This window comes from Triplophysa rosa, linkage group LG16 (genome assembly GCF_024868665.1).
Source record: "Triplophysa rosa linkage group LG16, Trosa_1v2, whole genome shotgun sequence".
NCBI lineage: Eukaryota > Metazoa > Chordata > Actinopteri > Cypriniformes > Nemacheilidae > Triplophysa > Triplophysa rosa.
In genome coordinates this window covers 9568976-9584897 of record NC_079905.1, presented here as the reverse complement: position 1 = coordinate 9584897, position 15922 = coordinate 9568976, and the positions used below count along the sequence as shown (strand labels likewise).

Sequence of the window (15922 nt, the reverse complement as noted above, 5' to 3'; positions counted from 1 at the left end):
ATTTCTTTGTTCTGCTAAACACAAAGGAAAATATTTGGAAAAATGTCAGTAACCAAACAGATCTTATGCCCCATTTCCTGCCATAGTCGGAAAAATAAATACCATGGGATTCAATGGGGGATGAGATCTGTTTGGTGACAGACTTTTCATTTTTGGGTGATCTATCTCTTTAAGCCTTAAAGTCTACATCTATAAACTAGCAGCATTTAAAACGTACAGTCTCTTATTCACGCCAATATGATTTAAGGATTTTTGACATTCTAAACTTCAGCTTCTCATCAGATTTTTCTGACCAATTAATGTGACAAACGAAAAACTATTGGCTATTTTATTCATGTCTCAAAAACTTGCGGTTTCTGTGGAAATGACATCAGTTTGCACATTTCATAGCATAGTTACTTTATGGACAGAAAACAAAAATGACACTCAAGTGCAGAAGCTGCGTTTTGTTCGAGTGAGTACAGAAGACACAAAACTGCACACAACTGCATGCTAAAGGCAGAGATTGCAGAATATTGTGTAAAGGTGGAACGTTTGTTGTAACATGTTATGGCTTCTATGTAACACTGCATTTCTGTACATCTATCACCTTTTAAAATTGCGTTTAAACTGACTGCATAAATAAAAGATAACCACAGACACCGCCTACATTAATACGCTGTTTTTACAGTCCATCCTGACCACACAGACTCCCTGAACTTCTGTTGCCATGGAGACAGGACGGTACTCTACATTCCAGGGATATTTTTGGGAAAGGAAGTGTGAGAATTCTTCAGATTTTCTGTTATGAATCATTTGCTCTAAGAAGAAGAGGCGACTAGAGATATTGATCCATTTATCTGTCCTTCAAAACACCCTTGAATTGCAATTCAAGCAAAATAAAAAAACAAAGACAGCTACCAACTAAAATACCTGTATGTAATAGGTAGTTACCACTGTAAAACTATTATTGTTATTATTTACGACAGGCTAATAGGACACTACCACAGTTTATTAGGATGATAACAATAGCCTAGCTGGCAGTTACTACTGTATGATCTGAATAAAGAGCATTTTAAGTTAACATAAATTGAACATTTGATGAATGGCCTACGCCACACCAAAATCTCAGATTAGGGTAGTGAAATGGGTTATGAACTTTGTTTTATGTTGGCATCAAAGTTTGACAACAAGAGACAAATTAAATGAAAAAAGTGTGACGCTCAGTAATGGACAAGAGAGAAGCATTAACCGTGCACGAAAACACAACAATCTGGTGACAGAGAGTTGACAGTGTTGAATGCGGGTGTCACCGTCGCCCGTCACTCTCCTGACACAGACAGACCTTCAGATCACAAAGAAACTATTCGTAATCCATCGCTCTCACTGAAATCTTCCTCAGTCTATTGTTTCTCACGTTCTGTTTACTGCTCTGTGCTCTCCCTTTACTCTTCACTCAGTGTGTGAAGTGTGTTATATCAAGACCACTAGTGTCACCAAACTGTATCAGAAAACAGATTCTTCAAACATTCCCACCGTCTACTATTGGTGGGACAAACTGAACACCCACCCTTATGATGGTAAGGGGTCAACACTCAATTAAAACATTTTGATACACCACAACACTTGGGGGTGGAAGAAACCTGCATCTTTCTATACTCAAATTATCATATTTAACGTTTCTTTCCCCTTATTTCTTCATTCACACGCACATGCTCACCAATTCACCAGACACGCGGCTACAAAGAAGCACACATCAAATATATATGCAAATCATATAATTTCTAAGGGAAAACATCTTTACATGTCAAATCCATCTGTTTTTCCATGCGAGTTCACAATGCCGGGGATCATTTGATGTTGCTCTCTCATCTGGCTGCTCCCTGCCAGCTCTCTGAGGTCAGGCCCCCTAATAACAGGGTACAGAAAACCAGAAGCTCACGCAACACCCCTCAGAGAGAGAGAGAGAGAGAGAGAGAGAGAGAGAGAGAGAGAGAGAGAGGGGGGAGGGAGACGGGGAGGGAGAGCTATGCGGTGAGTCATGATTCAAAACAAAAGTCTCTAATAATTACATTTTACATGTGCGTCGATGGAAATATTACTAGACAGTGTCCTCCTCGCAACATCCAGGTTGACATTACATGAAAACTAGCACCACAGTTTGGTTGCAAGAATATAAAATGTCACACTTAGTTAGTAAGGAAGAAACGATTGACAGCGAGCTGGTTGAAAATCGAGTATAACATGATGTGACGATTTAAGTTGGTTGAGATGTTATATGAATCGCAATACATGTTTTGAACAGCAGGGGCCGCAGTGTTTACTACAAACTTCGAAAACTTGGATATGCGGATATTTCTTAAAAGTGAAAAATCCCAAGAAAAGCACAGACAAAGTCGTAGGTTATTTTAAAGAGACTTTTGCATTATTCCTTTTTATTTGATTTGAAATTTGTTTTAAAATTGCATGTTTAGTTTTGTTATTTGACATAAAAGATCTTTTTATTTTATAAAGAAATATGCAGCATTTGAGAAATAATAAGAGGGCAGTTGTTCAATTGTAATTTGTCTCAACTCATTTTGTCAAAATAAATCGTATCGTGAGATCAGTATCGTGAATCGCATCGCATCATGAGCTGAGTGAATCATTACATCCCTATTAGTTAGGATAGGATGTAGCCTACAAGGTTTTTTCTCTTTTCTTATCTTGAGACCAGCACTCAGAAGGTACTGAATCTCAGTAACTTAAGTTCATCAATCGATCTCATTCATAGTTCTTGACCTATGACCTAACCTGACCAGGTCTGAGCTCCAGTCCTTCCTCTTCAGATCACCCCAGACACAAATCCTTCCATCACCCTACGATCAGTCCTCCCCAAATCTTCCATTAATTAAGTCTTTCAGTCCCCCTCATCCCTCAACTCCCCGTTCATAATAAACGCCTCACACACGTCCCCTCTCACCCAAATCTCGCTGTGTCCTGTTTTAATCATGTCCATGTGGTGCCCAATACCAAAAGAACTGGAAATCATTATGTCTTACAAACCGACTTTCCTCTGCAACAGCCTGATGCCCATATAAGGATCTGGGAGGGCCAAATAAGCACCAAAAGCATCTTTTAAACAACTTAAATTTGAAATAATAACGACACCGTGGAAAAAAAAGCCCTATGAGCAAACATGACAGCATGTCACCAAACCTTTTCCAAGCCAGTCGTAAAAAAAGCAGGCTGACTTGAGACTCTTTCAGGCTGGCCATGTTTTCCGTTACTGAAATTCCTCAGAGTACGTTAAGCAGGGCTAGCTGTTGACATCATGACCGTTGCAATAAAAAAAAAGAGAGATGAATAAAGACATTCTTAAAAGCACAACACGAGTGCCAGCACTATACCCTAATCCACAATCCAGTGAACCAACCTAAACAAAGTATTTTATGTAGTAATAATGCTTTTCCTAATTCATCAGAAGACAGAATGCACATGCGAATAAATGAACACATACACAAAAAAACTAAGAACCAAAAAAAAAATATGCACTGAAGGATAGGTCCAGGCCAAATCAAGAGATCATAATAATATAGAGACTCTTGTTATTGCCAACAAATATCTGGCAAACCTTTGCAACATATCCTTGTCACCTCCTACCACACCCCCCAGCATCATGGCAGTGAACCGCATGCATTACCTTCAAGACAAAGCAAAAATCTAGTTTGTTGTGTAGAAAGACAGGTATTCCTTCTATAGTCAGACTTATTCAGTCTGGTGTTCCATAGGCACAGCATTGTAACTCTCATTCAGGCTTATCTTGTTTGGACAGGGATCTCCTGTAACCGTGTGATATCAGAACAGCCTATGAGCACATGTTTGTGTATCTGTCGGTCATGTGCTTTATGGGTACTGAAAGGGGCAAAGAGTCTTGGATGGGCTGGGTCATGATGTCTATTTAAAGAAATCCCAGCTGCAGGACCCAGGCAATCTTTATGCATCCGAGTGTTTGTGATAGACTGTGTAGCCCATATTGCACATAAATACTACATTTATAACGGTCTGCTTTTTATTACTAAAACAATATGGGTCTGTCAGGTAACTGTGTTTTAGTAAAGGCCGATTAGCAGTCAAATCTCTATGGAAGCCATTTTGGATTACATATTTTTCTTTTTGAGACAGGTTTATGAATGTATGAGGTTAATGTTTAAAAACCGATTGACGGAGAGAGGTGACACTGTGAGGGATTACAAAGTAGTAAGACGGTTATCCAATTATCAAAGAGACAGGTGCTCCACCAGCCAATCAGAAGTAAGCACAGGTGCTTTATCAGCCAATCATCAATGAATATTGTATGTGTGTGGCGTGTTACATTCCTTTGAAACCGCGGATATCTTTGTTGTTACTTCAGATAAATAAGGACCACAATTATAAACATGCACAGGCTATGTTCAGAACAGAATACTACCATACTACTCAGACTGTTTACGCAACATAATTTGTGCGCCACATGTTATATCCGTATACATTTCTCAACATTTTCCAAACTTAATTTAGCAAACCACATATAGGTAATAGACAAATATACTGTACATGTGTCCAATGGTGTGACGTAGAAAACAAACTGTTAATAAAATATTATTTTATATTAATAATATTTATAATTAAAAAACACAAGAGATCTATCTTCATTTTTATTTTTTTCTACATTTTTCACACAATAGGACACATTTAAGGTGTATAGCCTATATATACATACATTTATGCATATAAACATAAACATATAGAGACCACTTCAGAAGACGTGAACAATGCTGGTCCAGAAGCACTACCCGTTTCAGTTTTTTTAACACCGCACAAACCTTTGAACAAAATACAACCGACAGACCATTTTTAACCAAATCAAAATGTTAAACAAATATCTTCAATTCAAAATTCAGAAAACTTTGTTGTCAAACAGTAGTGATAGAAATTAATCTTAGGTTAAAAGGCTCACATACAAAACTAATTTTTTTTTTTCTCGATTAGAGTTTTGGGTTCCTCGCCACCGTTTGCATACTGTTTTTGCACTATCTGCCTGACCGGGGGGGCTGCTTTAGAATCTTAAAGTTTTACTTAATTAATATTGCATATAGGAATTTATAGTCTGTTATATTTGACCTGTGCTTCTCTCTCCTTTATCTTAAATGTGTGCTCTCACTGAGCGTGTGTGTGAGTACTTGTCTGTGTACGTACGTGTGTGTGTGTGTTGTGTGTGTGTGTGTGCGTGCGTGCGTGCGTGCGTGCGTGCGTGCGTGTGTGTGTGTGTGTGTGCGTGTGTGTGCGTGTGTGTGCGCATCCGTGTGTGTGTGTGTCTCTGTGTCTGTGTGTGTTGGTGCGTGTTGTGTGTGTGGAGTGTTTTGTGTGTGGGTGTGTCTGTCTTCTGTGTTTTCAACCTTTTCTTGTTTTTGCAGGTACAACTTTGATTGTTTTGCTTGTAGTCAATGTGTCTCATGTACAGCTGCTTTGTAACAATGAAAATTGTAAAAGCGCTATATAAATAAAGTTGAGTTGAGAGTTAATCAACAATGCATACAATACAACACACAATATAAAAACAGACATTATCTTAAAAACACGAAGAAAAAAATATAAACATGAAGACTACAATTGGGCATTAAAAAAACAAACAAAAAAAAAACAAGTGCTCCGGGACCATGTTTACATTTTGCAAAGCGGTCTATATATACATAATCATGTAGACCTATATTTTTCCTAAATTCATTGCTTGGTGGAACATAACATAACCATGTATAAAATTGTAAAAAATATTTTTTAATGACAACAGGGCGCCACTCATAAAAGCAGACATGTAATGAAATGAGGTCAAGTCATAACAATACTACTCAAATACTATTGTTTAAAATACCTGCCATTCCATATCGCATACTGTTTCAGGCATATAAACTTAGCCCACTGTTTAGCTTTAAAAATAGTAGGCAGCATACAGTATAACTCACGGTACAAAGCAAAAATTACCCATGTTTTCATTCTCAACATAGCCAAAGACATGCACGACCCATTTTCAGGTTTTATTTGCATTTGTGAGATGAAAACCTATATTCATGTTCATATCCGTGAGAGATGTGAGACTCAAAAACTTTATTATGAACGCAAGGAGTATTAACTGCTTATAAATGTCTGCAAGAAATAATGCAACAGATGGTGGGTGAATTATGCAATGTATTACACTATATGGAGCAAAAGTCCTCATCCACTAACAAGCTCATGGTGTCCTACCAAGACGACGCCATCTCATGCGGTCTAATAAATATTCTCTTCTCTAAAGTTCTATAATGTGAATACTGTTTTTATAGTAACTCCAGACCAAATATAAATTATATATATATATATATATATATATATATATAGTGCAATATAGACTGAATATTTGGAGAAGCATACTTGAAGGTTGTAAAACCTCCCTCACAGTCATAAAAGTGCTCATCATTGAACTGCTGGATGCTTTGCTCTCCACACATTCGCAGATTCCTCCCTATTGCGCACATGTGGTTCATTTTAACCCCACAAGTGTGAACTGTCAACATTTCTGTGGCTCCGAGAGCAGAGATTTCCTGACTTGAAGTCATGTCAGACATGTAAGGAATGTGTATGATACACGACATATGCTCCCTATCAGGGTTTCCAACAGCCGAGGGGCTGGCCAGCCGGACGAGTCATGGACAAAAAAGGACTGGGTTTATATCTGCGGACAATGGAATAAGCGTGAAGCCTGATTTACAATCAGCCAGAAGTTATTCTGCAGCGTCAGGGTTCAAGCCAAGGATAAAACAACTACGCTCAAACCTCTCACCGTTCTAATGAGCCAGCATATTGGTAGCCAGCGCACACACACACCCCGTCACACACGCTCCCTGTGTTTGATGTTCATCCAGCAGACATGATGTTTGCAGTATTTCGATCCCAGAAAGAGACATCCAGTCAAAACATCAAACATAGACAAGTGCCCTCAAACAAGTCTCACCCTTTCGTGATAATATTGAGACAAAACAAACAAAGGCGAGACGGGAGGGCACAGGTGAAGGCAAACAGCCAATGAGACGTGGAAAGTAAAAGGTTTTAGAGGTTGTGATGAAACTTGTAGGCCAATCAGAGTCAAAGATACGAGTCATGTGAGCGATGTGGTTGTCAATAGTAAGTTACATATGTAAAGTGCTTTACCTGTTATCTGATTGGAGACTCCTTTGGGCTCACCTTTTGAATTTGTGCAATCTATGGAGGGAAAAAGAGATGAGTCAGAAGGATGTACAAAAACAGTAATGTTTTATAGTCACATTATGACTGTGTATAGTTATTAGACTCGTTTTCATTTGCAGCAATGTGCGTCTATGTTTATTCTAGTGTCTAATATTTGACTGACTAGCATCAGTTCAACTGCTTTCCTCCACATATTCTCTAGTTGAAGAGCTCATGTGCATTAAAGCAACAGTTCACCCAAAAATGAAAATTCTGTCATCATTTACTCACCCCCCGAGTTGTTCCAAATCTGTATAAATTTCTTTGTTCTGATGAACACAGAGAAAGATATTTGGAAGAATGCTTGTAACCAAACAGTTCTTAGTTACCATCGACTACCATATAATTATTTTGGGGTGAACTGTCCCTTTAACAAAACACCAAACTCTGGAAACACAATCTTTTAGCTGTACTAAGACCTGCTCCAGTGACCCTAAAACATGCTGCAGTTGACATGGAGGTTAAGCTAATAGTCTGGGCTCTAGTAACTAGACTAATCCAGCAGAATGACCTCTAAATTTACACTAACACACACACACACACAAACATATATACACGGCCAGACGGAGGGGAATCATGGGAGCTTACAAGGAGGCAAAAAGCAGGGTTGCTAGCACACTGCATGTAGACACACGCTTACAGGCAAAATATGGAGCACGTAAGGGCATGGCTAAATAAGACGGGGTGTGCAATAAAACTGAACAAGACATAAGGCTGAAACCTCCTCCTGTCAGACTAAAAACACAGGCCACTTAAAGGATAGTTCACACAAAAGAAAAAATTCCATTAAAGATTAACCCTCATGTCGTTCAAAATCTGTATTTGACTCTGTGGAACACAAAAGAAGATATTTTTGATCTCATTCATATGATCTTTGTGTCTATGCAAATCAAGTCAAAGAGGGGGCAATATTGTTTGGTTACCAACATTCTTCATCTTTTTGCTGTTCCGCAGAGTAAAAAAGTCAAACAGATTTAGAATGACATTAGGTTGCGTAGATTATGAGAGAATTTCATTTTTGGGTCAACTATCCCTTTAATGCTGTTTAGATCACAGGCCAATAACATGTGGTGATGCTAGCTGCAGAGAAATTGCATGCTTCCTCTTTAACAGTGGATGCAATTACACGCAACAATACACAGCACATAGTCTTACTCAGTAGTTGCTCAACAGGTATGTTAACAATGCGCTTCTCGGAAAGGTCTATATGTTTGTGTATGTTGGTGTCGTGCATCTGGGTTGTAGGTGAAGCAAAGCCTAACAGCGTGTATCTGTGTGGTGGGCTGGCAGGCAGGTGGCGGAGGGAAACAGGGGACTTGTTGACAGATAAGGGTCTGTTTAATCAGAGGATCTAAGGCAGAGAACACCCTCTCCTTTCCACTCACAACCTCTTTCAACATCACACAAACCTCCTACACAACTGAAAAGTGATGTGTTGTAATTTATACAACACTGATGGCTACTAACAGGATTTAAAAAAATTAAGGATGCATTGAATTTTTTGGGCCGATACAGATTTAACAACTTTTGCATATTCCGATTCCAATATGTAGAACTTTAAACCTCTTGATTTTTCTCCAAATACTCACTGAAAATTGTGATTTCTTTTTGGTCTTTATCGGAGACTTTGAAAAAGGCCCAAACCATGTTTTTTACCGATATTTCACCAATATATCCAGTGATTTTATATTGCCGTTTTTCATGCTTTAGATTAAATTGATCAAAAATTGCCAATAAATCGGCAGCCAATCAGTGCATCTCATGTAAAAGTAATGTAGAAATAAAGGAATAGTTCACCTTTAAAATAAAAATTCTGTCATTATTAACACACCCTCTTGTCATTTCAAACCTGTATGACTTTCTTCTGCAGAACGCAAAAGAAGATATTTTTAAAAATGTTGGCTACAGAACCGTTGGTGCCCAATGACTTGCATTGGTTTTGTGTCCATACAATAGAAGTCAATGGGGACCAACGGTTTTTGGTTACAAACGTTTTTCAAATGAAAATCATACAGATTTAAAATGACAAAACGGTGAGTAAATGATGACAGAATTTTTATTTTTTAAGGTGAACTATTGCTAAAATATTTAAAAAAACTGCCCAATCGCTCACCAATATCTTTAACTGTAATAGTAGATTTAACACTTAAAAACAGGATAAAAAATGTGTTTACATATATTCATGTAGCAGACACTTCTATCCAGTGACTTATAAATGAGGAATGCAATATATGCAAACTATAACAAATACATCTTCAAATTCCACCTACATTTTTCTTTGATGTTCCATCCTGAAAATGGAGAGAACAGAAGCAAAGGGAGTCTAAAGAGAGACGAGGGACCAAATATAAACACACAGGACATAGTTGCGATGCCAAGCGCATGCCTGACACGGTTATTCACGAATGCAACACTTAACGTGTTCAACACTTACATGAGTACTTCGACCACATGACATGCCCCTCCTAAATCCAATTCACATACTGAAAACAGTTTACAGAACAGTTTGTTTACATACAACAAGTTTCACGTACAAGACGGCTAGCTGAATGGGCGATTTAACATGAGGTGGGAAAGATGAATCGTTCATTTCATTAGTTCCTTCTCATTTGAAAACACAGAAACTTGCCAAAAATCACAAAACACGCACAGCCAAGTGCATAAAAATAAACCGAAGGCAACCGATTACAAGTCTGCTAAGATCAAGCTTACTATTCCAGTCCAAATAAGGAAACATAAGCTTAGTGGACACAGTGGAAAAGGTCTGGTTCAAATCCACTCTAACGAAAAAAAATATTTTTTCCACTTTCGTTCTAAATCCCCAGCAAAGACCCCTCTCGTCCCTTCACTCAACACAACCACAAAAACTGTAAAAAAAAAAAAAAAGAATGGTAGCCTACATGAAAGTGTCATTTTAAGACTTTAATCTTACAAAGCCACAAAACATGGCATTATTGAAAAGCATACAAACACACAGAGGGTTGAGTGTGGGGTTGTTGTGAGGTCACTTCTTTCCGTTTGGTGTGACCAAGCAGGAAACGGGCATGTGAAGTACAGAGACTCACACAATACAAATATCCACATTCACAGGAGATACAAAGCCACTCAGATACACAAACAAGGTCGAGCGCTTTATCAGCGACAGCGAATGTGTGCGTCAGTGTTCATGTGTTTGTGAGCCTGGTAAAAGTCTACAACTTTAGTCAGATCCGAAAGCCCCTCTATTCTGAGCCAAACGAGAACAAAGAAATGAGCCGCAGTGATTCAGGCCCACGTGTCTTTCCTTCGACCTACAGCTCTGCCACTTTCTTACCACACAAATTAAAACAAGCCCATGCTTTGTGATCGGCCCTCCTGTTTGTACGGATACGCATCAATCATTGACTTGTACATGAATCATGAGTTTGAGAAGAAAAGGGGTCTCTCATCACCATATGCTGCATCATTGAAGCCTAGTCCAGCAATGAAAAAAATAACAACCAGAGTAAGCTTTATAGCTCGGTTTCACAGCTTTAGACACTCCGGGATACCTTTCTGAGCCAATACCAACACAAAACGTTCAGATCTCTATCACACACATATTTCCCTATGGTGTAATTAGATTAAACTCAACCACCAAATCTGAGAGCTCAGACGCTTTAATGTCTTGATGTCTGATATTATGAAGGTTATGCTGGGCATTGAGGCTCACACATTTGTATGATCTCTCTGTCTTTAAATTCTTTACTTTTAGCTGGTAATGACTAAAAGCTCTAAATTTCCCTAAAAACTCTTAATATTTTGGCTAATTTTATGTTTTAGTTAACGATAAAACTCTCAGCTCTATTTAATACATTTCCCCACGTCGAAAGACATTTAGCAAATCTTCCATTAAAAGAGGAGGGTTCACCCAAAAATAAAACTTCTGGAATAATTTAGTGTCATTCCAAAGCTGAATGACTTTCTTTCTTCTGCAGAACACAAAAGAAGATATTTTTTTAGACCGCTGGTAATCAGACAACATTGGACCCCATTGACTTCTATTGTACGCACACAAAACCACCGAGACATTCATCAAAATATCTTCTTTTGTGTTGAACAGAGGAAAGAGTCACATACAGATGTTGAACAACATGAGGGGAGGGGAGATAAATGATGACAGAATTTATATTGTTAGGTGAACAATTCCTTTTTTAAAAAATGTGCAGAATTGGCAAGGTCTGCAGATTCCATGTGTGGGCCTACAGATGACGTTAAACTTGCAGTCTTAAAGAAGTTTGAGAAGTATCAGCAATGGGTTAAAACATGACTTCTACTTTGCTTATTAACTTTGAATCTACATTTGAATAATTATTGCAGGCAGAAAAAAAGACTTTGAAATATAAGGTTGTTGTTCTCAATATCTCTCTTTAGAGTTTAAATCTATAAAGTTATGGAATGGAATTAGCATATTTATTCAACAATTTTCTAATGAAACTAGCAATATTGCAGCTGTCGATTATTTTAGTAATCGAGTATTCTACTGATTTTTCCATCGATTAATCGGGTATTCGGATAATAAATATTTTTTCTTTATTAAAGAGAAATACTAAATACACAAGAGAAAATAACACGGGTCTCTTAAAATTCCTTTTTAGAAAAAATATTTGTTTTATTGCTGAAATTGCATACATTGATATCTGTCAAAAGTTAACACATTTAATACATTACATTGCCATATTACATTCAAAATGCAATATAATACAAATGTATAAATAAGAAACATTAATAAAAATAGAAAGAATAATTTCAAATGTAAACAACTAACTTTAAAATTAGTTTAAGTTTTTTTTTACTATCAGATAGTAATATATTTGTCCACATAAAATACCAAATTAACCGGATTTTTATTTTGGCAGGTTGTCTGAAGACGCTTATTTTTTAGTATGTCTGTTTCTTCACTCAAACCATAAAATGTTCATGAAATAATCTCTCAGAGCAACTCTAGAGATGAAGTTCATGTGTTCATGTCCTCATAACGCGCAGACAAATTCATGAGCATCACGCGTGTAGCACGTTAAACTGTGCAGTTCATTCACTCAGACACGCAGAACAGCCAGATGTCATGTGTAAATAACAGGATTCGGCATCAACTAGTCCGCATCTAGTTTGATGGACTCAATGCAGCCGGACAACAAGTTTCACTCGCAAAATAGAACTAATAGCAGTTCATCATTTCAATAAGCTATCACTTATTTATCAGCATGAGACATACGTGTGAGCGTGTGAACAGACTAAATGCGTGTCTCACGGTGAATGAGTGAGACTTGAGAGCCCTGTAACATGAATAGAGTTTAGCGGGCTGTGCGTCAGTAATAACGGTCCGTGGGGAAACGCAGTGCTCCGTGTGTACTGTAGTTAAATGGATTAAACAAAGCTTCGAGGCAACAAAAATTGCCTCAATGATTTTTTTGTAATCGAATTACTCGAGTAACTCGAGGAATCGTTTCAGCCCTAAATGGAATCATAGTAAAAGTCACCTTAGCCAAACAAACACTAAAAAATCTGCCTGGTTTTGCCAAGTTGTCCTTTCCATGTAAGGCTGAAGAAGAAGCACAGCAAACAACCAAAGAATTATATTATTATAGTCAAGTAGCAGCTCATATTCAAACGAAAAGACAAAATTCTAACTAAAAGACAAACTTTGAATTGAATAAAACACAAGAACAATCACTCTTCAGGTGCATCACAGGTCTTTTGGAGGTCTCCGTGGAGTAGCACCCAGAGGTCTGATGTGCCGCAGTAAATATTCTTTGCTAGGAGACAGACAGCATGACACAGAGCATGCATGACGCAAGCTGAGTGTGCATCATAGTGTGCAAAGTGCAGCTATGTGTAACAGCCGATCTGTTACTGAGAAGCATCAATGATCAAAGTTCAACTGAATAAAGAAGTCATTTAATGAGTGAAAAAATGTGAATAAACCGTGTAAACTGTACTTTTTGGTCCGTTTTCCAGGAAAAATAAGACACCGTGCACCAGCATATATATATCAGCCTGCAAAATGAGGGTAAGATGAATAAGGAAGGATACATCTATACAGGCTTGAAAACTGCATTGCTTTTTCCTGCTTTCAGACATGGTCATTAAAACAGTCAATAAAAACAGAAATGATCCAAAATGTCATATAAATTTCAGTCCATTTTATTGCCGCTACATAACTGTAAGAGATCTAGGAAGATGAAGCTCAAGAGTCAAATAAAGAGACATCACCTCATTATAGGACAACTACAGTACTACATGCAACTACAGTAGGTAAACATCTCCAAAGAGGTTTCTAGGTACAAATAACAAGAATACAACAAATACAATTCTGACTTGTATCTATAAAACAGAGAAGGTCATGTCAATAAGAACGTGTGGGCTGACACAATAAAGTGCGATTAAAAAAATGTAAAAAGTACTGACTGGGAAAGAAAGGACAAAAATATAGGAATCAATCAAACAAAACCAGGACACAGACAGAGCAAGAATAAGCAGAAGAGAGCGAGAGCGAGATCTCCCCATCCCCCTGCATGCTCTCATTCTCTGATCTATTTTGACAATCTCCATTCCTTTCCTGTCTGTCTCTCTCTCTCTCTGTCTCACTAATCTTTACCTATACCTTATGCGTGATGTGATGCTTCATGACATGCAAGAATGAACCCCTGTAACCTTTTAGTACAGGATACCCAATAAAAACCCATATCAAAAATACAAATAATCTTCAGAGCTCCAGAACCGAGTTTGAGTCCTAGCTTGTTACTACTGTACTTCCTAATCCTACTGCTCTCTCTCCTCCCCATCAAGTCTTGTCTCTCTACTCTCAAAATGCAAAAATGCCAAAAATATAACTTAAAATATAATCAGGATCTATAATTACTCACAAACTAAAGAACACTTAAATCGGCATAGGAAAACACACTGACAGATTTAATGACCACCGACATCTTGCTCTCAAAAACAGGAACCCGACTCATGTTTAAATAATGAGGACATGCCCAGCTATATGGATTTCAGCATGATTCATTCATGCCTTCAATCCGGCACTCACAAATTCCCCCAAATGAGACTTCTGCTTTGAGATCAAGTGTCTGCCGTCATATTAGAGCTCATTATAGCATCGTTTTAAAACAAGCCCCAGGAGACGAGTGCAAAAAGAAGAGAAAAAGTCACTCGCATTATTATGCAGGTCAACATGTCAGAACGAAACAATTGTTCTAAATCACAATTTTCTTCATTACGGTTCCAAATTAACGCTATATTTTAGCTGACAGGAGAAAGATCTCATTTCTCTATATTGACTATAAGCTCCAGGTTAATCTATAAATAATGCACAGCTTTTCAACGTGTTGCAGGATTCCCCGTTCAAAGAAAGTCTCCTGGGAACGTCCTCACCTTGTAGAATTTGTCATTGTAAGCCTGTGTAATTGTCAGTTACCTGACACACTTATTCAAAGCACTTTACTATCATAAGAGGGATAGGCCTCATGTAACCAACATCCTTGGGTAAAGAGCACAGCAAAACAATGGTGATAGTTCACACGGCACATACCATAAACGTACAATGCGACCAGTGTTGTCTGATTCACATTCAAATGACTCTTATGAACTGGTTCTCAGTCAGGCTGTCAATCAGTCAGAGCGGTTATTCAATAAACAGCTGACTCACTCACTAAACGCAAGTCATAACTTTCACTTATATCCGACTCAAACTAAGAAATGTTATTGATAGGTGTTTTTAAAGCGGACGTAACACACACAGTTTCTGCCAATCTCATATTAATCTTGAGTACCTATAGAATAGTACTGCATACTTCGTATCTTCGAAGAGTCTGTAGTTTTATCATATTTATAAAAGACAGATACAGCTGTACAATTATTTCCAAAAAATGGCGAGCTGTGGAGGTGTGCATGGGGGGCAGAACTAAAGCACGAGCACACAATACATCATCGCATTATCTCTGCATAACTGTTGATTCACTATAAGTTTGTGTTGTTTACATAATGCCCGTACGTGCCGATTGCAAACAAAACACAGACATTTGACTCGGCATCTTTTAGCGCTGGGACCGCTCCATCTATCAGTTTCAAACGATCTGCAAATCCAGCGTTATATCCACCGTTTATATAACTTTCCTCACCCAAATTCAGTGAACAAACACAAACAGCTGTACTTCAGCAAAGCACATTGATGGACGTGCTCTTTCTCTAGCTGGTTGATTCGTAAGCGTGCTCTTCTGTTCTCGTTGGTTGACGTGTTCTGGCCTAAAATCTACATTTTTATTAATTGAACATTTTCTCTCGATTACGATTAGTGAACGATTATTTTGTTTTTGTTCATTTTTCTTTGTTTTTTGCCCGATCACTGATCACTGACAAGGTTTGTAGTGTAAATATGCCCAACTAAAGGTGGGGTATTTTTTCTAATAACATTTCTTATCTCATTTTATTTTTAGATAATCAAAGAAAATACAAAGTATTTATGGTTATTTATTGAACATTTCGAATAATAGACATCTTTGTGTTATTTTTTGGAAACATTTCCTCTGCCACTGAAGACAGGAGAACAAACGCAACACAAATCAGCAAATCATCGTCTGCATGTGTCGTCAGAAATGGGGTGAACTTTAGGACCCTGCCTGGAGACACCAGTCCTGCCGTCATA

The 15922-nt window shown here is 37.9% G+C and overlaps 1 protein-coding gene across 9 annotated transcripts in view; it reads right to left on the bottom strand.

Moving 5' to 3' along the window:
• The window catches only part of trioa (trio Rho guanine nucleotide exchange factor a), an 86271-nt gene that overhangs the window by 61113 nt on the left and 9236 nt on the right, over positions 1-15922 (bottom strand). For 8 of the 9 annotated variants that reach the window (XM_057355432.1, XM_057355424.1, XM_057355430.1 and 5 more), the window contains exon 2: positions 7183-7233. The exons of the other annotated variant lie outside the window; for it this stretch is intronic. In XM_057355432.1, coding sequence (XP_057211415.1) covers positions 7183-7233 — 51 coding nt within the window. The remainder of the gene's footprint in view (positions 1-7182; positions 7234-15922) is intronic. 9 annotated transcript variants of the gene reach the window in all.